Source organism: Ctenopharyngodon idella, chromosome 9, assembly GCF_019924925.1.
Source record: "Ctenopharyngodon idella isolate HZGC_01 chromosome 9, HZGC01, whole genome shotgun sequence".
NCBI lineage: Eukaryota > Metazoa > Chordata > Actinopteri > Cypriniformes > Xenocyprididae > Ctenopharyngodon > Ctenopharyngodon idella.
In genome coordinates, this window is record NC_067228.1 from 29,401,092 (window position 1) to 29,424,511 (window position 23,420).

General features: G+C 39.9%; 1 protein-coding gene across 8 annotated transcripts in view; it reads left to right on the forward strand.

The window, feature by feature from the left end:
• LOC127518793 (plakophilin-4-like) overlaps positions 1-23,420 on the forward strand; it is a 263,494-nt gene that overhangs the window by 51,555 nt on the left and 188,519 nt on the right. For 5 of the 8 annotated variants that reach the window (XM_051905907.1, XM_051905908.1, XM_051905905.1 and 2 more), the window contains one exon: positions 12,424-12,539. In XM_051905907.1, the coding sequence (XP_051761867.1) occupies positions 12,429-12,539 (111 nt within the window). In that variant the 5' untranslated portion in view covers positions 12,424-12,428. Of the gene's footprint in view, positions 1-12,423; positions 12,540-23,098; positions 23,210-23,420 lie in introns of those variants that run through there. The other 3 variants (XM_051905911.1, XM_051905913.1, XM_051905920.1) reach the window with 2 other exon arrangements.

Sequence of the window (23,420 nt, forward strand, 5' to 3'; positions counted from 1 at the left end):
TTTCTGATAGATATGAAAAAGTTACAAAAGTATTCTCGTGAAAGAGGTCATTAATATTTACAATACCCCTTCTAAACCATAATGCAAAAGCTCCATCTGAGATGGAGGATAAAAAAGAGGGATTTTTATATGAAGGAGATAGGCCTGACATTGCTTGAAAGCCAAAGTGTTTTCTAAATTGTTGCCAAATTTTTAAGCTACACAGTACTAAAGGGTTGGAAGAATAATGGGAAAATTTAATAGGTATCGAAGAACATAACAAAGCATGTAAAGAGACACGGTTACAAGAATCACATTCCATTACAACCCATGCCGGAACCCACTGACAAAGACCGTAATGTGACTGACTCCAATATAAAATGCTACGAATGTTGGCCGCCCAGTAATAAAATAAGAAACAAGGAAGTGCAAATCCACCTAATCTTTTGGGTTGTTGAAGAAATGTTTTCTGGATTCTTACGGGGCCTCCGTTCCAAATAAAATCAGAAATCACACGATCTACTGACTTGCATTAGGATTAGGAAAGAATGCATTAAGTATAAATACCGGAATATTTTGAAATAGAAAGAGAAATTTGGGTAAGATATTCATTTTTATGGCATTAATTCCACCTACAAGTGAAAGTGGCAGGGTTGTCCACCTAGCTAGATCCTCTTTTATTCTCTCCAGGATTGGAATAAAGTTATGTTTGAAGAGATCTACATGCTTCCGTGTTACTGTAACTCCCAGGTAACGAAAATTATCTGAGTCTGTTTTAAATGGAAGAGCTGATGTTGAAAGTACTATTGCGACGGAATTAATTGGAAAAACTCACTCATATGTAAGTTTAATTTATAACCTGAAACACTACTAAACTGTTCTAAAATATGCAAAACATAGGGAAGACAAGTTTCTGGATCTGAGACATATAAAACTACGTCATCGGCATAAAGGGAGATTTTCTGTTCTTTTCCTGCTCTAAGAATGCCAGTTATGCTACAATTAGTACGAAAAGAGATTGCAAGAGGCTCTATAGCGAGAGCAAACAAAAGTGGGGACAGGGGGCAACCCTGTCTTGTCCCGCGGTGAAGAGAAATATATTCAGAACTAATACAGAACTAACAGTTTTTACCAATGCCAAGGGGGAAGAATATAAGAGTTTTACCCAGGACACAAATTTATCACCAAACCCAAAAATTTTTAATGTATAAAATAAATAGTCCCACTCAACATGGTCGAAAGCCTTCTCCGCGTGAAGAGAGACTAGGGCCTCTGGCATAGATGAGTCTGACGAGGTGTAAATTATGTTCATCAGCCTTCTCAGGTTAAAAAAGCCATGTCTATTTTTTATGAAGCCTGTTTGGTCTGGATGGATGATATCTTGAATAACAGTTTCCAACCTTAGACCTTAAACCTTTTTTATTAGGTTTCAAAATCAGTGAAATCGATGCCTGACGCATGGAGAGGGAAAGATGCCCATTATTTAAGGATTCTTCAAAGACCAAAAGAAGTAGTGGGGAAAGCTGAAGAGGAAACTTTTTAAAAAACTCTGTGGGAAAGCCATCTGGGCCTGGGGATTTTCCACTCTGCATCTGTGTAATAGCTTGCAGAATTTCAGTTAGACTAATGGGATCATCTAATTTAGTTTTTGACTCATTACTGATTTGAGGGACATCAAGATTTTCAAAAAAATTATCAATAAGATTAGAATCTTTGAGGGAATTTGACTGATACAGAGAAGAATAAAAAAAATAAATTGATTATTAATTTCTTGAGGGTCTGATACAATATTTCCTACTGGGGTTTTGATTTGAGCAATCAAACTTTTTGCAGTTTGCAGTCTAAGTTGTAATGCAAGTGCTTTACCTGGCTTATCACCAAACTCATAGAAATGGTGTTTTGACTTAAGTAAAAGGTGCTCAGCATGGCTAGTGGAAATAAGATTATATTCCGATAACAAAAAAGCCCTTTCATTATATAGTGATGGGGTTGGATGTTGTGCATATCTCTGGTCCAATTTGCCAATCTGTCTAGAGAGTTCACTGAGCTTTTTATCACGCAACTTTTTAATATAGGCAAAACAAGAAATTATTTCTCCGCGCAAGTAAGCTTTGAGCGTTTCCCAAAGGATAGATACAGAAATCCCTTGCGTAGAGTTCATCTCAAGAAAACTAGAGATCTTTTCAGAGATAAACTCAACAAAGTGGCTATCTGATAAGTGTAGCAAGTCAAGTCAAGTCACCTTTATTTATATAGCGCTTTTTACAATGTAGATTGTGTCAAAGCAGCTTTACATTGATAACTGGTACATTATTTGGCTGCACAGCAGCTCTTAAAAAATAGTGTCAATGCAGGCAGATCAAAGCACTGTTGAATATCAAATGTCAAGTCAAATGTCAAGTGTCCCCAACTAAGCAAGCCAGAGGCGACAGCGGCAAGGAACCCAAACTCCATCAGGTGACATCAGGTGGCAGACAAGTGGCAAATTGGTGTTAAAATGGAGAAAAAAACCTTGGGAGAAACCAGGCTTAGTCAGGGGGCCAGTTCTCCTCTGGCCAACAGTGCTTTGTTACAATTCAGGTTGCTATCATAAGTCCAATAGGATCGCAACATTAAAAGTATTTATTCCAGTTCCATCCAATTGAGGATCGTCTTGAGTATCACGCCGGTATGGACGGTTGTTGAGGAACTGTGTCGTGGCTGTCGTGTCGATGAGGCCCTCACAGTGGATGATCTAGTTGACTCACTGCTCAGATTGGTTTGCGTCTGTAACTCCGTATAGCTTTGTTTTGAATCTCTTACTTTTATTCATTGTTGCTTATTTTTTTATTACCTTATATGTAATATTGCCTACCACACTAATCTGACGTCGCTAGCTTGTAATATTTGAATCTAAATCGCTGTTACAACGCATTTGCATTTGCAGCGCTAGCTTGTTAACTTGTTAACAGTCTCTCGCGCGCTCCTTTTTCAACGCGTTCTTCAAACAGCTGTGGTAAGTCGGATCAGTCTACAAACACGGTGAGTCATGTCATCCTCTCCCAGCATTGCTACCTGTTCCATTTGCCACATGTTTACCATAGCTCTCTCTGTCAGCGACGAGGGATTTACATGTCATAAATGTAGGGAAATAGTCAGGCTGACAGAGAGAATCTCAGAATTAGAGACACGCATCCAAACTTTAATCGAGGATAGTAAGAATTCAAGGGCTTCAGATACTGTTTTGGATGCGACTAGCTTAGTGAACTCTGTACATTGTTCGGTTCCGGCTGTAGAGCCCGCGCAGCAGGGCACCTGGGTAACGGTGAGGCGGCCTAGCCGCGGAAAACACCACTCTTCCGTTCTAATAAGAACATCAAACAGGTTCTCCCCACTCAGTGATACACCCACTGAGAATCCTGTTGAAAGTGCCCTAGTTATTGGCGATTCTATTACACGGAACGTGAAAATAGAGACACCAGCCACCATAGTCACATGTTTGCCGGGAGCCAGAGCACCTGACATCAAAGCAAATTTAAAAGTGCTGGCTAATGCTAATCGTAAATACTCTAAGATTATTATTCTAAAGAGGTGTGTGAACTCGCAAGTACAATGTCAGGAGAAGTAATTTGCTCTGGCCCCCTTCCTGTTCGTCGGAGTGATGAGATAGTTAGCAGATTATCATCACTCAATGGCTGGCTGTCTAAGTGGTGTCCGCAAAATAATATAGGTTTCATAGACAATTGGAAAAGTTTTTGGGGCAGACCTGACCTGTTAAAAAGAGATGGTATTCATCCCTCCCGGGATGGTGCTGCTCTTCTCTCTAGTAATATGGCACATAGTCTTAGAACTGAAACATGACAAACTGGGGCCCAGGTCAGAAAGCAGACAGACTGGCTAAACCGACCGTCTGCTAGCTGCCTCACGTTACAGAAGTCAGAAAATTCAGATAACTCTCAACACATAGAAACTCTTACACCTAGATATTTTCAAATAGAGACTGTGTCTGTACCCCGAATTAGTAAAAACAAAAAACTTCCAAACCCATTTAATGGTAAAAATTTAATTGATGTTCAACAAATAAAAAATAGAGATAATAATGCTAAACAAATGATAAAACTCGGGTTGTTAAATATTAGATCCCTTTCTTCAAAATCACTTATTGTTAATGATATTATCAAAGATAATAATCTAGATGTGCTGTGTTTGACAGAAACTTGGCTAAAACCGGACGATTACATTACTTTAAATGAGTCTAGTCCTCAAGGTTATGATTATCGACACAATGCCCGTCAGAAAGGCAAAGGGGGAGGTGTTGCTGTAATCTATAGTAATATTTACAGTATTAGTCAGAAGTCTTTCAAATATAATTCCTTCGAAACTATGGTACTTTACGTAACATTATGTAAGTTGACATTTGTGCTGGCTACTGTATACAGGCCACCAGGACACAATACAGACTTTATCAAAGAATTTGCTGACTTTCTATCAGAGTTAGTACTAGCTGCAGATAAAGTCCTTGTTGTTGGTGATTTTAATATTCATGTAGATAATAAAAAAGACGCATTAGGATTGGCATTTGCAGATATTCTAAACTCTATTGGTGTTAGACAACATGTGTCAGGACCCACTCATTGTCGTAATCATACTTTAGATCTGATATTGTCACATGGAATCGATATTGATGCCGTAGAAATTCTGCAGCAGAGTGACGACATCTCAGATCATTATCTAGTCTCGTGTATACTACATTTAGTCAAGGCGGCTAAACTGCCTCCATGCCATAAATATGGTAGAACCATCACTTCTACCACTAAAGATTGCTTTATAAAAAATATCTTCCTGATCATTTTCATCGCCTTAGCATACCAGACAGCTTAGAAGACCTCGATGTTGCAACAGAAACTATTGCCTCTGTCTTTTCCAGCACATTAGACTCAGTTGCTCCTTTGCGTTTAAAAAAGATTAAGGAAATTAATTCAATGCCATGGTACAATGACCACACTCGGGCCCTAAAGTTAGCAGCCAGAAAAATGGAGCGCAGCTGGAAGAAATCAAAACTAGAAGTATTTCGTATTTCGTAGAGAGAGAGAATGATTGAGTACAGAAAGGCCTTAAAATCTGCTAGATCTGCCTATTTTTCAAAACTCTTAGAAGAAAATAAACACAACCCTAGGTATTTATTTGATACAGTGGCTAAATTAACAAGAAATAAAGCTTCAACTTCTGATGTTTCCAAAGAGCACAGCAGTAATGACTTTATGAACTTCTTTACTTGCAAGATTGATAATATTAGAGAAAAAATAATAACCATGCAACCGTCTACTACAGTATCGTGTCAGATAGTGCATTGTAGTGTCCCTGAGGAAAAATTCAATTCATTTACTGCTTTAGGAGAGGAAGAATTGTCTAAACTTGTTAAATCATCAAAATCAACAACATGTATGTTAGACCCTATACCGACTAAGCTATTGAAAGAAATGCTTCCAGAGGTCATAGACCCTCTTCTCAATATCGTCAATTCATCTTTATCATTAGGATACGTACCAAAAACTTTTAAGCTGGCTATTATTAAACCTCTTATTAAAAAACCACAACTTGATCCTAGAGAATTAGTCAATTACAGGCCGATCTCAAATCTCACTTTTCTGTCAAAAATACTAGAAAAGGCAGTATCATCACAGCTATGTTCCTTTTTAGAAAGAAATGATATCTGTGAGGATTTCCAGTCAGGATTTAGAGCGTACCATAGTACTGAGACTGCTCTCATTAGAGTTACTAATGATTTGCTCTTATCATCAGATCGTGGTTGTATCTCTCTATTAGTGTTACTGGATCTTAGTGCAGCATTTGACACTATTGATCACAATATTCTTTTAAATAGACTCGAAAATTATGTTGGCATTAGTGGAATTGCATTGTCATGGTTCAAATCATACTTATCTGACCGTTATCAGTTTGTAGTAGTAAACGAAGACATGTCATATCGATCACAAGTTCAATATGGAGTACCACAAGGCTCAGTACTAGGACCGTTACTGTTCACTCTGTACATGCTACCCTTGGGAGATATCATTAGGAAGCATGGCGTTAGTTTTCACTGTTACGCTGATGATACTCAGCTCTATATTTCTTCGCGCCCTGGCGAAACTTACCAATTCACAAAATTAACAGAATGCATAGCTGATATAAAAAATTGGATGACCAGTAATTTCCTACTACTAAATTCAGAAAAAACAGAGATTCTAATTTTTGGACCAAAAACTTCTTCACGTAATAACCTAGAATATTGTCTAACACTTGATGGCTGCTCTGTTAAGTCTTCGTCGTCAGTTAGGAACCTGGGTGTGCTCTTTGATACCAATCTTTCATTTGAAGGCCATGTTACTAGCATCTGTAAAACCGCATTCTTCCATCTTAAAAATATATCTAAACTACGACATATGCTCTCAATGAAAAATGCAGAACAGTTAGTTCATGCGTTCATGACCTCAAGGCTAGATTACTGTAATGCTCTACTGGGTGGTTGTTCTGCTCGCCTGATAAATAAACTACAGCTCGTACAAAATGCAGCAGCTAGAGTTCTTACTAGAACCAGGAAGTATGACAATATTAGCCCAGTTCTGTCAACACTGCATTGGCTTCCTGTTAAACATCGTATAGATTTTAAAATCTTGCGAAATAAATACTTTTAATGTTGCGATCCTATTGGACTTATGATAGCAACCTGAATTGTAACAAAGCACTGTTGGCCAGAGGAGAACTGGCACCCCGACTAAGCCTGGTTTCTCCCAAGGTTTTTTTCTCCATTTTAACACCAATTTGGTAATGTGTTATGTGTATGCCAGGTTAAAGAGATGCGTTTTTAGTCTAGATTTAAACTCACAGAGTGTGTCTGCTTCCCGAACAATGCTAGGAAGATTGTTCCAGAGTTTAGGTGTCAAATAGGAGAAGGATCTACCACCTGCAGTTGATTTTGATATTCTAGGTATTATCAGCTGGCCTGAATTCTGAGATCGCAATAGACGTGAAGGACTATAATGAATTAGGAGCTCGCTCAGGTACTGGGGAGCTAAACAATTTAGTGCTTTGTAAGTAATTAGCAAGATTTTAAAATCTATACGATGTTTAACAGGAAGCCAATGCAGTGTTGACAGAACTGGGCTAATATGGTCATACTATCTGGTTCTAGTAAGAACTCTAGCTGCTGCATTTTGTACGAACTGTAGTTTATTTATCAGGCGAGCAGAACAACCACCCAGTAGAGCGTTACAGTAATCTAGCCTTGAGGTCATGAACGCATGAACTAACTGTTCTGCATTTTTCATTGAGAGCATATGTCGTAGTTTAGATATATTTTTAAGATGGAAGAATGCGATTTTACAGATGCTAGTAACATGGCCTTCAAATGAAAGATTGGTATCAAAGAGCACACCCAGGTTCCTAAGTGACGACGAAGACTTAACAGAGCAGCCATCAAGTGTTAGACAATATTCTAGGTTATTACGTGAAGAAGTTTTTGGTCCAAAAATTAGAATCTCTGTTTTTTCTGAATTTAGTAGTAGGAAATTACTGGTCATCCAATTTTTTATATCAGCTATGCATTCTGTTAATTTTGTGAATTGGTAAGTTCAGCACATTCATTCTCCAAACAGAAGAGGTCATACAACCACCAGGGAGGGACAGTTCGAGAATTACTGGGGCGTGGTCAGAAATGACTATGCTATCATAAGAGGAAGACTTTACTAAAGGAATAAGTTTGTTGTCAATGATAAAATAATCGATGCATGAATAAGTACAGTGGACTGGAGAGAAAAAAGAAAAAGTTTTAGTGGTAGGATTCAAAAGACGCCATATATCAGATATTCCGTACCACTCCAAAAAAGAATTAATTGTTTTAGAAGACTTAGACAAAGGAGCTGGTTTGGGAGATGACCTGTCTAGATCAGTCTTCAAAACACAGTTAAAGTCCCCTCCCATGATCAACTGGTAAAAATTCAGGTCTGGGAACTTAGAAAAAAGTTTTACAAAAAAGTCTGGATTATCCCAATTAGGGGCATAAACACTTGCTAAAGTGACTTGATTATCATAAAAAGTGCCTGAGACGATAACATATCTACCATTGGGGTCTGAAATAACTTTAGATGGATTGAATTGAGTATTCTTATTAATTAAAATAGCTGTACCTCTAGCTTTACAATTTAATCCAGAGTGGAACACCTGTCCCACCCATGACCTCATCAAGCTTTTATGACTTGAGTTCTTAAGATGGGTTTCCTGTAAAAAACATATATTGGCCTTCAACTTTATTAAATTGGAAAAAACCTTTACACTTTTAACTCTGTTGTTTAAGCCTTTTACGTTCCAACTAATTAATTTAACCCTGCCCTCCCTCCCCTGAGTTATATTATACATTGGTAACAAACATTAGCTTAATAATGTTAGGGGAAACTGATTTTTGCAGAGAACACAACAAAAAGGGTCGGCCAAATAAGAGACAGCTGAAGGTAAAAAAACAAAGCAAAAAACAAAAAAACAACGCATGTGCCCAAAACTGACACAGGATCTAACATTTGTGACATTAACAAACCTAACTGAAAGGAACGTAACAGTCAGGTGTGGAAGAAAAAAGTTAACTAGTTCTTGCAACTTTAGCTGCCCTTTCGGCAGAGCTCCGTGAACAGGAATACATTATACTATTTATTCTCACAACAGTATACGATGCATGGCATCCAACTAAAAGTTACAGTTGACTGTTATGCAAAGGGGGACAGTTTTAGAAACTTCTAAAGTGACCAACCTTATGTGTGGGCTACCTCACTTTTCATAACACAAGCTTAGAAACGCTTACTAAACTTAAGGATGGCAGACTCAGACTCTTTCCAAATTTAGATCATGTCCGTCACACCTTGCTCGCTGTAGTTTTAATGACAGAACTGACAAAGTCCATTGCTGCCAGCGGAGTGTGGAATATTTGACGCTGTCCTTGGAAATCAACGCGGAGTCTAGCGGGATGCAACATTCCGTAGGTGATGCCAGCGTTGAAAATACGAACAATCGCACGTTAAACTCCAAAGAGCCCAGCTCGTGACTCAGTTTCAGTATGAGTTCTTTGGTTTGGTAATGGTGGAGCCGGACCAGCATATGTCTAGGAAATGTATTTTGTTGAGACCTTTGACCGACACGATGGGCCCGATCGATTTCCAAATGACGCTTAAAGGCGCCGTCTCCAAACAGTTCAGTAAAGAATGACGACATGAAAGCAACTGGACTTTGCCCCTATGATCCCTCTGGGATTCCAATAATCCTTAAGTTTTGCCTCCGCGAGCGGTTCTCCAAGTCGTCAAGCTTGAGTTTGAGGCTGGTGTTTTCTGTTTGTAATGTGTTGCACAACTTCTCCACCGCTATCAAACGGCCATCTGAGTCGTTAAGTGCCGTTTCAATGTCCCCGATCTTTGGGCTTGCGAAGACAGGGAGGTTTGTAGAGTGGACATGGCAGAGCGAAGTTCAAACAAAAATTCGGACCGTAGTGATGAAATTAAGTCCTTCAAGGAAGCTGACCTGATCACTTTCTCCACTTCTACTGGAGCATTAGCATTAGCTGTCTGCTCACTCCCGTTGTCAGTAGGCATTTCTACAATGTTTCGCCCCGATTTTCCTGGTTTGGGCATTCTTTTTTATGAGTGTGTAATAGAGTTGATTATTTGGTATATATAAGACAAAATAAATGAATACTGCTGAAAAAAAACAATGAATGTTCACGGAGCGACTTCCACTACGTCTATTCACCATGAAGCATACCGGAAGTCCGACAATTTCTTCAAGTTAAACTGAACATTTATTTTGACAGGTTGCCATGAAGACTTTCGTTTCGTTGTGTTTATGATATGACGATAGTTTTTCTCAAATGAAATGGTAAAATGCTCATAAAGTGGCGGCTCTGGAGATGAAGTTCATGCATTCATGTCCTCATTTAGTGAGGCGGCAGAGGATGAAAACACCACGAGCAAGTGCTTCAGTGTGTGTGTGTGGTAAATGAAACCGCGCGCCTGTGCCATTCATTCACACAGAACATGCAGCAGTCATATTTAAATAGTCTTTAAAAAGTATTTTTGCAGTTTAATATTCAAAAACAGTAGTCTATATCATGATTTAATTTAAGTGTACTGACCTACTTTTTATTTTTTCATCAAAAATTTCATTCCTTGTTATGCAAATTCTGTTTTTTTTTTTGACTGAATTCCGTGAATCTGTCTGCGTTTCCTGCAGAATGATTTCTGCAGAAATCATATGGCCCTAAGTGTCTCTTTCCTCACAGACTGGAGGCTCAGAACATTTTCATATCTGTTTCTGTCTCACCTTTGCAGGCTGGAGACTCGGGACGGCGTATCTGTTGCAGTCTCTCTAGATGGGAGACTCATAACCTGAATGTATCTTTTGTAACCTGAATGTTTCCCTGTTACAGACCGGAGATTCAGAAGAGGGAGTGTCTGTTGAAAGGGTACATTTATCCCTTTCCAATGAGGAGGAAATTGCAATTTAGCAGTTCTCCATTCCAGTGCTGTGATTGCTGGGGACACAGTGTGTCCCACCCTTCTTTCCTCTATGGAACTCATTTGCATAATCTAAAGCACACAGTTATTACAGTGACTATAAAGTTTTACCAGTGCATGTCTCACTTTTCAAATCACCGCCAGAGTACCTTTGGCAATATTCTAAACGAAAAGAGTACAAACAAGGTGGAAAAAGATTAAACTGTCATGCATGCATTTATTTGTACATTAACAGATGTTGCACTAGTAGCTGCACTAAAAATACTTATTTCTCTGAATAAGTATGACATGGATGTGTGTAGTTTACATCAGTTTTAAGGTTTGAAAACATATTTATGAATGGATTGGATGGACCATTGTGGCCTCTCTTTATTTCAGCCACTGCTCTTGCATCCAAAAAGAATTTTTATGGCAATTGGCTTAAATTAGTCTCATGATGGGTACAGGGCAGAATCTGCCCATGGATCAATGAGAAGCCCTGTCCTTCCCACCCTTGAGGTGTCTGTCAGTTGTCATAGCATCCTTATCTGATGGTGGTGGACATTTGTTTGTGCTAGTCCACCAACATCCAATTGAAATATAGCAGACCTTGCAGCACTGTTGCAGTAAGAGAGGGGCCCTGCATAAAACTGGGCCCTGGAATATGCTGCTCCCTACACAAGTCCATCCCATTACTCTGTGTCATAGAAGTAAAAACTTCCCATTAATGCTTCTTTATTATTTATTCCTTTGTTTAAAGTATTGTGGGAGTATCATATTGCAAGATCAGTATCGTGTATTAAACCAAATCATGACTTGAATAATATATTACACCCATAGTTCATGAATTGCAAACATTTTAAAATGAAAGTGACATGTGAAGGCCAAGTATGGTAATCCATACTCAGAATGTGTCTGCTGTATTTAACCCATCCAGTTATTGCAGTAGTGAATACACACACCGCAAACTGTGGACACACACCCCCGGAGCAGTGAGCAGCCATTTTTGCTTTTGTTAGGTGTCTTGCTCAAGGGCACCTCAGTCATTTCCTGTCGGTATTAAGACTCGAACCCGCAACCTTCGGGTTACCAGTCTGACCTTTTCAAACTGATCTATTGTTTGCGGTACAAAGGCCACAGCTCTAGTTCATTTTTAATGCCAGTTAAATGCCAGTTTATTTTTAATGTCTAGTTTTGTTTTGTTTTTTTGTTTTCAGCAGAGTATGTGAGTGGAGCAACAGCTATTTCCCCTCCTCGCTCAAAACATTCCCTAATCACTCTGCTCCATCTCCAGTCTGAGTTTTCTATTTCCTGATCCTCACTCGCTCCTGCTTACCTTTAAGAGAAACATTACTCTGAGTTTGGCCCCATTCAAACTTTTGTTCCTGCACACAGCTTTAGTGTAAAGTTCTTTTTGTATCCCCCCACAATGAATCTTTGCATTCACATTCTTTAATGATCACTAACCATTAGTGGGCTTTTTTTCTTTCTGATAATATTTCACAAATTATTTCTGCTAATAGTTTATTATTATAAACACATTTTAATGTATGGTGGATACTTGCTGAATTGCATTTGGAATTTTGGCTTTTAACATGCATTTACGATTTATGATGGAATGGTATCGGACCTATCTTGGAACACAGAGCACACAATGGGGACTGTCAAAACAAATCCTCTACTACTGGTAAAATTCACCCCTCTGCCACTCTGTACCAAATAAAAACACTTGGGTGTGTTGAGAAATAAATATTCGCTCCAGGTATAAACATCTCCATAAAGAATACGTTGATTAAATCGCATTTGCACCGAATATTTGTGTTTGGTATAAAAGCACCTTTATAACAAAGAGATTTTTATTAAGCAATTTTCAAGCACAGTTTACAGACTTGTGCGAATGTGCAAATCACAGGCATGTGTTGTGTGTTGACAGGAGGAATGCCAACTCTGAAGCCAAGCCCAGGCATGCAGGAAGGTGCAGTGCCAGCACTTCACACCATGGAGTCGGACAGCACTGCAACAAACATCCTGGACTCTGTCAAAGAACAGGTAGGGACTGACTTCACATATGTTTGTTCTATATGTATTCTATATTGTTTAGCAATAGACACATGATGGACACAGAAATTATTTACACATTTTGTGCAGTTGCAGACACTTTTACATTCTACTGCAATAATAAAACTTCACTCAAAAAGTCATTTACTCACCCTCATGTCATTCCAAACTTGTATGATTTGAGATCAATTTATCTGTCAGTGAGAAACAGTGTTTAATTTACAAACTTTTATTTTGAAATGTAAGTCAACGACATTAAGTGGAAGGAAAGTCTTTGCGTGTGGAGACTCCGCCCCTTTTTGGAGGTAGCGCACACTTTTGGAGTTCACATCCTGTTTTGGAGTTCTCCGGTCTGCAGCTATATCTACTTGCATCCACTAGCAACACAGTGGTGTATAGTTCCTGAATGAATTTTCGTTTTGAAAATAAATAAAGTTTATATATATGTTTTTGTTAAAAATTGAGGGAGGAACAGATTTTGTGTGAAAATAAATCATAAAAGTGGTTTGTTTTGTTTAAAAGCTTTATAAACGTATGAGGTGGCAAAGTGGGCCTTTTACTCCATACTAGAGATCAATCGATATATTGAATTACCGATATTTTTCCCGATATTTAAGCATTTTACCATAATCAGTTATCGGTTTTGTTATATCGGATTTACCGATAAACGCCGCCATCTTGTGGGTGTTTTGAGAATTGCGCGCAGGATCGCCATTACAGCGCATCTGAGCGGAGACGAGACAACTGCGTGCACTGGTAAAGTATATTTACTTGCTTTGCTGTAATTAGTAAATTTTATTTAACATAACAGCCATTAATGCACAAATTAGATGTGTTATATAAATGCCTGAAATGTAGCTAGTTTATGCAGACAAGCTCACGGAGTCACGTAAGATAATCCGTCAAGTCCTGTTCCAATAAAGATGTAACTTTGCATGAATTAAATAATACAGCCATGAATGAGCACATGTTGGAAATAAAAGCGCTGAATTTAATTCTCTCTCTGTTGTCTATGCTCATCATTAGTCTTGTGAAGACGTCTGCATTTTGCTATTCACTCAGCGGGTTGATCAGGAAATGGTCCAGCACGGCCATGATTCACTTGTTTAAAACACGGTTAGCCTATATAGTAAATGTTTATATAATTACGATTAATTCGCTAATAAACGTCCAAGTAAACACAACTCAATGGAAATTAATTATTTATTATATCCGCGAGCGATCGCAGTTTGAGTATAGTTCTGTGTTAATGCATAGATAAACAGCGCTTTGTCAGCAGATATTTCATAATCTAGAACGACAAAACATTATTAATAATTCTGATATAACATACCAGTTGAGAAATGCAATAAAATACGATGTTTTGTTTGTTATATTCCAGTATTCTAAAGAATATTATTCAGTTATTTAACATTATCCAGCGAATTATTCTTCATTCTTTAGCCTATTAAACAGTTTATAAAATCTACTAAAACTGTAGTTTAAAATGAAGTATTACATTTCGGCAAAGTTGATATGACTCCTGTCTTTAATTTCTTATCTCCATTTGAAAACATTAGACATTCTACATTTATTTTGCTTATTGTTAACATTAGTGTTGCTGCTGATGCATTTTATAAATAAAATTATTTTTGTAAGAAATTAACATGAAAGACTACTAATTTTCGACAAAAAAACGAAGCAGGCTTACAGGGCAGAAAGACTGTTTTCTACACTACAACCTAGTTCTGCTCAACTGGGAGTATTAAGCTACATTAAAATAACAATGCTATTTTTCAGGTGGTTTAGATTGTTTTATTTCTTATTTTTAATTGGTTAGAATTACTTTTATGTGCTTTATTTATTTATTATTGTGCTTTATTTATTTATTATTGTGCTTTATTTATTTTTTTTATTGCTATTATTTATTTATCTTTTTGTTTGTTTGTTTGTTTGAAGATTTTATTTTTAAACAAAAACAGTTTAGTAAATGTGCACTTTTTTATTTTTTGCACTTTCAGACCCCTCTATTTATTGGTGTATAAATAAGATGTTTTCTATGCAAGGAGGGAGTGATTGTTATAAATAAAATGGTTTGTTCAGTTCAGTGGTGTTGTAATCGTGTCAAAAACAGAAGTATAACAGTAAATAAATATAAAAAAAAAAAAAAATAGATCAAATTAGCACAGAATCAACTTTGTGTTGCAGTCTGCAATCACATCAAGGATTTGATTTGAAATTTCCATGTGCATAGTTGTTAATAAAAAAAGCTGAGGTGAATTTTTGTGCCATCTAGTGATTTGAAGGAGAATAAAGTCAAATGCACCTTTTACCCCAGAGCGCCTTTAGCCACATTGTACTAGATATTTGACTGGTACTGCACAATTCCAAATCTATCTAGCTAGATTTAATTTGAACTGCGATGTGGCCCACCATACGGGTGGGCCCCCCATGCAACGCTGGGGCTGCAGGGATGTCCCATACGCCCATGTCTCAGAGCTGTTCATAGTAAATGCCACACAAACTACCGAAAAGAGTTTGGGTTGCTTATAATGTGCATTTAGAACTCAATATGCACCAACAATATTCCAAAATTTATAATGATAATAGTTGTTAAATTTGTTGTCAACAAAACAGAAGCTCCAAGGTCTCCCTGCAATTGTGTGATGCCTGGTTATTGATCTTGTATATGTGCAAATAAGTATGTTAATCCGGGGTTTACAGTGTACAGTGTAAAACAGGGCTCCAGACTGCACCTAAAACGGTCGCATTTGCGACTAAAAATATTAATTTGCGAGTGATATTTTGCCATTAGCGACCATACAAATTCACACGTTATGACTGTAAAATTTGAATGTTATTTGCATGTTCTGTGACCAGTAGCCTATCATATCATTTGCTGTGTTGACATAATTAAATGAGCTGCGTGTGAAAGTTTCACTGAGTTAGAGCGCCAAAATATGAATGGGTAGGAGAAAACATCACACACCAAACAGACGCCAACAAACTAGCACTGATGAAAGCCGACTGTGTTGTCACCTACGTCGGTGCAAAAAAGCTGCATTTGAACACACCGTTCTGCTCCTGCGTAAAGAAGACAACTGCCTATTTCTTCATATAAATTCGTCTATATTTGTCATTTAAAAGGGGAAACTGGCTCTACAGACTGCAGATACACACACAATGCAGCACGTGCTTACCATTTTGAATATCAATCATGCTGATCACTTTCATTATTTCACTCCGCTCATGCTCATTAGATAAACTTGAGGTCATAAAAAATCTTCAGTACCTTAACAAGAGTATTAATGATCATTTTAAGGCGTCATATTTTGTGGAGAACTAATGTGATAACTTTAATTTCGTTAAATAAATGTGAGCGCTGTTTTTTTTTAAAGTCAAAAGATGGCGCTGTTGCAGCTCAGAGCAGCAGTTCAGAGCAGCTCGCAATCAATGATTAGTGCACATTTGTCAACCAATTGCTTATGAACTAATGCTGATCAATTATGTCAAAGTTTACTTTATATTATTTATATTATAATGTGTTGTAAACGGTTGTAACCAGGTCGTAACAACGTAATTTTTTTTTTATCTTCCTCAATGAGCAGCAAAAGTAAAGCACATGCATTTCAGAATAAGAGTCCCGCTGTATTTCGTCCTGTTCATTAATCAAAGTGAAGTAGAATGTATATCAATTTCCCCTGTTATTTGGTTACCCAAACCAAATTTATTATATTTATAAATTTATTTCTATATATTTATATTTATTTTCATTTGATTCAAAAGTAAACGTTTGTAGCTTCAGGAAGGAAAGACTAAGAATATTATTTGACACATATTATTCAGTATAAAGATTTTACTAGCATCAGGGTTATTATAGTTGACTAAAAAAATTTTTTTTCATTGCTTGAAATAAGTGTTAATACTGAAAAATGTATACAAACTGAACAGACATGTTTAAAAAAAATAAATAAATAAAACTAAAATAAAAAAAAATATATTAAAACTTAACGAAAAATGAAAGCTAATCAGATTCAAAATATTAACTGAAACTATATGTCACAGACACGCCAGGCTCCACAGTCACCCAATCACATCGCACTCCCTCTCCTGAATACTGACAAGCCTCACCTGACGCCAATCCACACTCATCACCACTGCCACATAAAAGACACGCCAGTTCACTCAGTCACTGTCCGGTCTCGTTAACACTAACCTGTGTTCACTTACCTCCTGGACTCCCTTGCTCTCTACTTACCTGTCTCCAGCGTCCTCAGTGATTCCCAGTGTCTCCTCGTCTCCTGTGTTTCTCCGGTGTGTCATCTGTTCCACGTCTCCTGGCATCCACGCTCCCTAAAGAACATTCAGACAAGTATCAGTTCCAGTTCATCTGCTCAGCGATCCATTCATCTGCCATCTCTTACCTGCACTCTGTTCACGCTCTGCATTACCTATAATAAACCTGTTAATCCGTACCTGTGTCTCCGCTCCCTTCTGTATGTAACAGAAGACCGGACCAACACCGCCCAGGTAACAGCATGAGCACCCCGGATCCCATTCAAGAGCTGGTCACTGCACTTCGTCGCACCTTCGCCAGCACCTCCACGACAACAACACCAGCGAACACTTCCGCATCCACTGCCGCAGCTCCTTCACCTCCCGTGGTCGCCAGTCCCATGGCCAAACCGGCGCCCTTCTGTGGTCTGGCGGAGGATTGCAACGGTTTTCTCCTACAATGTTCGCTGGTCCTGGAGATGCAACCGCACTTGTACCCCGACGATCGTTCTAAGGTGGCTTTCATAATCTCTCAACTTCACGGAAAAGCACTGCGATGGGCTGAACCTCTCTGGAACTTAAACAACCCTGTAGTATCATCCTTGTCAAGTTTTACAACCCACTTCAAGGAAGTTTTTGGTAAACCCGCCTGGGACTCGTCGATTGGTGCACTAACTGTGTCTGATTATGCCCTCCAGTTTCGTACCCTCGCTGCTGCAAGTGGCTGGAATGAGCAGGCTTTGATCACTACGTATCGTCAAGGCCTTGATCCACGTGTGCGGTTGCATCTCGCTGCATACGAGGATTCCATCGGGCTCGAGAAATTCATTCAACTATCCATCAGATTCGCCACTCGTATGCAGCTGTGCTTAGAAGAGCACCAGGGCCAGCCACTATTCCCCTTCTTTTCCCGCCAGCCAGAGTCCGTCAGCTCCCCAGAACCAGCGAACGACAACATGCAAATTGAGCACTCACGTCTTTCAGCAGCTGAGCGACAGAGGAGGCTGACCCAGAATCTCTGCCTGTATTGTGGTGGTGCCGGGCATTATATCGCTGAATGCCCCCTACGTCCTGCTCGGCCCTTGGTGAGTGCCATCCTGCCTACTCTGAATAAAATGAAACCACTCACAATTGAAGTAACACTTACTGCCGCCGATTTTTGTCTTTCAGCCAGTGCGCTCCTCGATTCTGGGTCAGCTGGAAACTTCATCTCCGGAGCCCTCTGTCGCCAGCTGCATCTCAAAACCACCCCCACGCCGAAGATCTACCAGATCCACGCGATAACAGGAAAACCGTTACGGAAAGTACGTTACAGCGTGGGACCCCTCCGTCTCCAGGTGGGCATGCTCCACACCGAAGAGATTGAGCTGCTGATTCTGGAGGAGTCTACATCTGACGTGATTCTAGGGCGCCCATGGCTTGAGCAGCACAACCCCACCATCTCCTGGAGGACAGGAGAGATCCTGAAGTGGGGTAACCAGTGCTTCCAGAACTGTTTCCCCGAACTCCCTGCGTCCAGTTCTCCAGGTTCCCAAGAAATCCAAGTCGGGGCTACTACTGTGGAAAGCCCTCTCGAGAAACGTTCCACGGACATCCCAGCCTGTTACTCCCACTTCAGAGATGTCTTCTGTCCAAAACAAGCCTCCAAGCTGCCTCCCCATCGGCCATGGGACTGTGCCATTGACCTCATCCCAGGTGAGCCAGTGCCCAGAGGGAAGATATATTCCCTATCCGTTCCGGAGGAGAAAGCCATGGAGGAGTACATCGACGAGGCTCTTAAGCAAGGTTACATCCGACCGTCCACTTCCCCTGCTGCTTCTAGCTTCTTCTTCGTGGCCAAAAAGGACGGAGTTGCGGAGGTCCTCCAACGCCTGCGAAGTTACCACCTCTTCCTGAAAGCCGAGAAGTGCACCTTCCATCAGCCTTCCGTGCACTTCCTCGGCTACATCATCGACCACAGTGGCGTCCGCATGGACGAGAGGAAGGTCACCGCAGTCAAAGAATGGCCCATCCCCTCCACGATTAAAGAATTACAAAGATTCCTAGGATTTGCTAACTTCTACCGCCGTTTCATCCAGCACTATAGCTCCATCACCGGTCCACTCACCAACCTCCTCCGTGGTAAGCCCAAGTCTCTGTCCTGGACCCCAGCCGCCACCCAAGCCTTTGAGACCCTCAAGATCGCCTTCACGACCGCTCCCCTCCTGGTTCACCCTGACCCAGAGCTCCCCTTCATTGTCGAGGTTGACGCCTCAACCACCGGAGTGGGAGCGGTGTTATCCCAGCAGCAGGGGAATCCCAGCAAACTCCATCCATGTGCTTTCTTCTCCAGGAAACTCAACCCGGCGGAAATAAATTATGACATCGGCAACCGCGAGCTCCTCGCCATCAAACTCGCCCTGGAGGAATGGAGGCATTGGCTTGAGGGAGCTAAACACCCCTTTACGGTCTTGACAGACCACAAGAACCTAGGATACCTACGTGATGCCAAGAGACTAAACCCCCGCCAGGCCAGATGGGCTCTCTTCTTCACCAGGTTCGATTTCACCATCTCCTACCGCCCTGGTTCTAAGAACGTGAAAGCTGATGCCCTTTCCCGTATCCATTGCCTCGAGGAGAACAACGAAGATCCAGAGCCCATCATCCCCGAACGACTCATAGTAAGCCCCATCTCCTGGTCGGAAGAGACGCCCCCCAAGTCCAATGCCTCCACCAGCATTCCGCCGGGTTGTCCCCCCGGATTGAAGTATGTACCCCGGTCACGACGCACACCCCTCATCCACTCAACGCATACTTCACTGGGCACTGGCCACCCCGGGGTCAACGAAACCCTCTCGCTGTTAAAACAACTTCTGGTGGCCCAGCATGATATCCAACGTCAGGAGGTACGTACAAGGGTGCAGGGAATGTGCCGTCTCCAAAAGTCCACGCCATCTTCCTTCCGGCAAGCTCCAACCTCTGCCCGTTCCCAATCGTCCCTGGTCACACCTAGGAGTGGACTTCATTACCGACCTTCCTGTCTCCAATGGATGCACATGTGTACTGGTCATTGTCGACCGCTTTTCCAAGTCCTGTCGCTTAGTTCCCCTGCCTGGACTCCCCACTGCCATGGAAACGGCAGAGCTGTTGTTTAACCATGTCTTCCGCTATTTTGGGCTACCTGAAGACATTGTATCGGACCGTGGTACCCAATTCACATCCCGAGTCTGGAAAGCCTTCTTCAAACTCCTAGGTGTGACCATAAGTCTCTCCTCCGGTTACCATCCCCAGACAAACGGGCAGACGGAGAGGAAGATACAGGAGATCGGCCGTTTCCTACGTACCTTCTGTCACGGCCACCAGGACTCCTGGAACCAGTTCTTGGGCTGGGCCGAGTACGCCCAAAACTCACTCCGTCAACCCACTACTGGCCTTACACCTTTTCAGTGCGTGCTCGGCTACCAGCCCCCACTCTTCCCCTGGGATGGGGAACCATCAGACGTTCCGGCGGTGGATTACTGGTTCTGGGAGAGCGAGAGGGTCTGGGACTCAGCACATCTGCAACTCCAGCGAGCCCTACGCAGGCGCAGGTTGACAGCCGACCTTCGACGCTCCCACGCACCCAACTACCAGCCAGGGCAGAAGGTTTGGCTGTCAACCAGGGACATCAGGATGCGCCTGCCCTGTAGGAAGCTGAGTCCTAGGTTCGTTGGCCCCTTCACCGCCACACTATAATAGTATTTAGTGAAATTAGTGACATTCATTTCCCAGAAAAATCACAAGATGAAAATGCTGAAACTGTAAAGGGGAGATATATAAACACAACAGGATGACTAAAAGTAAGTGATTTAAAAATTTAAGTTCATTGTTGTGTGGCTCTTAAAAAAATTATTTGGCGCCTGCTTTTTCGCCCTACAGGAGCCAATGGCTCCTTAATGAATTTTTTTGCCTGGAGCCCTGGTAAAATCACAAATTCTGACTATCCAGGACAAATTACTAGCATAAGTAATAACAGTGTGAAACATAAAACAAGATAGGACAGGATTATTTTATATCAAGGTTAAATATGACACTAGGTGATTTAAGAGTGGAAAAAATCATTCTTTATTCCCTTTACCCGTTTATGGCGCAAAGCCAGATCTTATTGTTGACTCTTGTCAACAGGAAATGAATTTCTGTTGAAGGAACACCTGGCCAATGTCACTTCCTCTTCCTCTAAAAGGAATTTCCTGGAAACTTTCACTCTTTTTGTCACTCTAAGCAGTCACTCTAAGTTAAAGAGAGCTTGTTTAACTGATCAGAATTTGGACAGTTTAAACCAACAAAGGAAGGAATGAGGAAGAAAGAGAGGGATGTCAGACTGAAAGTTTTTTTCTTGTGACTGTAGTTCAGAGCTGACTGTTGTGAAAAATGCTTGAGTGGAATCCAATCCTGGAATGAGTAATCTCACAGTAAGCTTACAGGTGTTTTGTTCTTTTCTAGTTTTTCTTGTCATGTTCGCGCAGGGTTCTCTTCCCCCTTCCCCACTCTCTCTCTCTCTCTCTCTCTCTCTCTCTCTCTCTCTCTCTCTCTCTCTCTCTCTCTCTCTCTCTCTCTCACACACACACACACACACACACACACACACACACACACACACACACACACACACACACACACACACACACACACGCACAAAAAAAAAAAATCAATTTAAAGGTGCTTTATTTGCATGGCAGTTGCTAAGCATTTCTAATGTTTGCAGTGAATCTAGAACAGATTAAAACAAATAAATATAAATATAAATGAGTAAATAGTACAATCATTTTAGAATAAATATTGAAGTTGTGTATTATTGTTTAATTTTCTGAAGTCAGGGCAAAGGATCACAGATTGATGGCCTAAAGTAATATATTATTCTCTTTCCAGAAGTCTTAAAAACACCTGTAGTGTATGTTTTAATTTTGTTTTAATTTACTATATTATTGACAGCATTCAATCATTGTACTTCATTGTCTTTTCTTTTTTGGGAAGAACACTTTTTATATTCATCTTAAATTATGTTATAGCATATTCATATTATATTAACAAACTATTTAATAAAATGAGTAATAATCTAGTGTATTAACATAATATCAGCAAACAAGATATCACAATTGCACAAAAAATGCTATGAGTTTAATGTTTTAAAATAAATACAATTTTGAAAAGTAAACAAAAAATATACTTTTAAAATTAAACCAACACCACCAGCAGGTGGCAGCAAATAATAGAATTAACGAGTGAGTCATTGGAGTCATTCTTTTAAACGATTTGCTCAAAATGCTCATTTATAAATTAAGCATCTTTAAGAATCTTTATGAGTGGGTCACTGAATCACTTTCTCAAATGACTAATTCAAATATGCAGATTCATTTAGAAACTAAACAACACTTGTGTGTTGTTAAGAAATATTCTACTCCGGCTTTGTTTGGAAATATTTTTGCTACACTTTCTAGGGCCAGTGCTGTCATGCGTGCTGTAGTTTGCCATGCCGACCTCTTGGGTTTAACATATCAAAATTATTAGTTTGCAAAAATAACAAGGTTCGCTGCAAACTTTCGAGCACTTAACAAGGTTATAGATTTGAACAGCAAATGAGAATCGCTAAAATTATTGAATATATTTTGAGACAAAGGTCTTGTTAATGATTTTCAGTTTTGTCCAAAGTAATTACATAAAGTTTTTACTACTAGTTACAGCATGAAATAAACATAAATAAACATGAATGAAGGTGAAAGATACAGTACAACTTACTGAAATCCATATCATGTCACATGTAATTGCTCAGTCAGTGTTTCAACTGCAAAAAAAAGATGTCAATAAAAGAGCATGTAAACGTAATGTTACATTTACCTCAGAAATGCAATTCAAAACTTGTTCGTCAGCTAGGAAAATTCTAGAGAGGAGTGTTTTGCTAAATAAATGCACTATATTGCAATGTATTTTTACTTAACCTGTTCTTCAATATTTAAAGTAGCAGTCTGAAACTTGTTTTTGTTAAAAATGATCCAAAATGAATTTTTGAGCAAGTACACAAACTATCTCCTTACCTTAGCCCGATTCACAACGGTAAGCTTGTAATAATGTTTCCTAATCCAGATGGTACTGGTGGGTTTCTGCGGGAAATTCGAGCATGCAGCTGTTCGCCTTTGCATCACTACATCACGTCTGTTTACATAGAGAAGGAGTCCCAGCTAGTAGGCTATATGGCATGTGGAGGATGCTACAGGCGGCGGATCATTTATAGCCTTTTCTCACAGCAGCTGCAATAATTAAACTTTTCATTTTGATGGCAGATTATAATCCAGAAAGGTCCAAATGACAATCATCAGTGACAACTGATTCACCCGTAGTCAGAAGCAAAAGACTTCGGACTGCGGAGTGGCTACCGAAATTGAAATCTACAGGTAACGCTAATACACACTAATAGTCACGCAATGCTGATGTTGTTAACATTAACAATTTGAGAACAAAGTATAACAGTAATAGTAATTTGCATGGTTTGACGTGATCCAAGCTAAGTGATCGTTAAATTTAATCACCATTGCCAGCGCAATTGATTGCTTTTTTCCCTCAGTTGGTCAGAACAAAAGTGGCAGACATGTTACTTACTTGTTC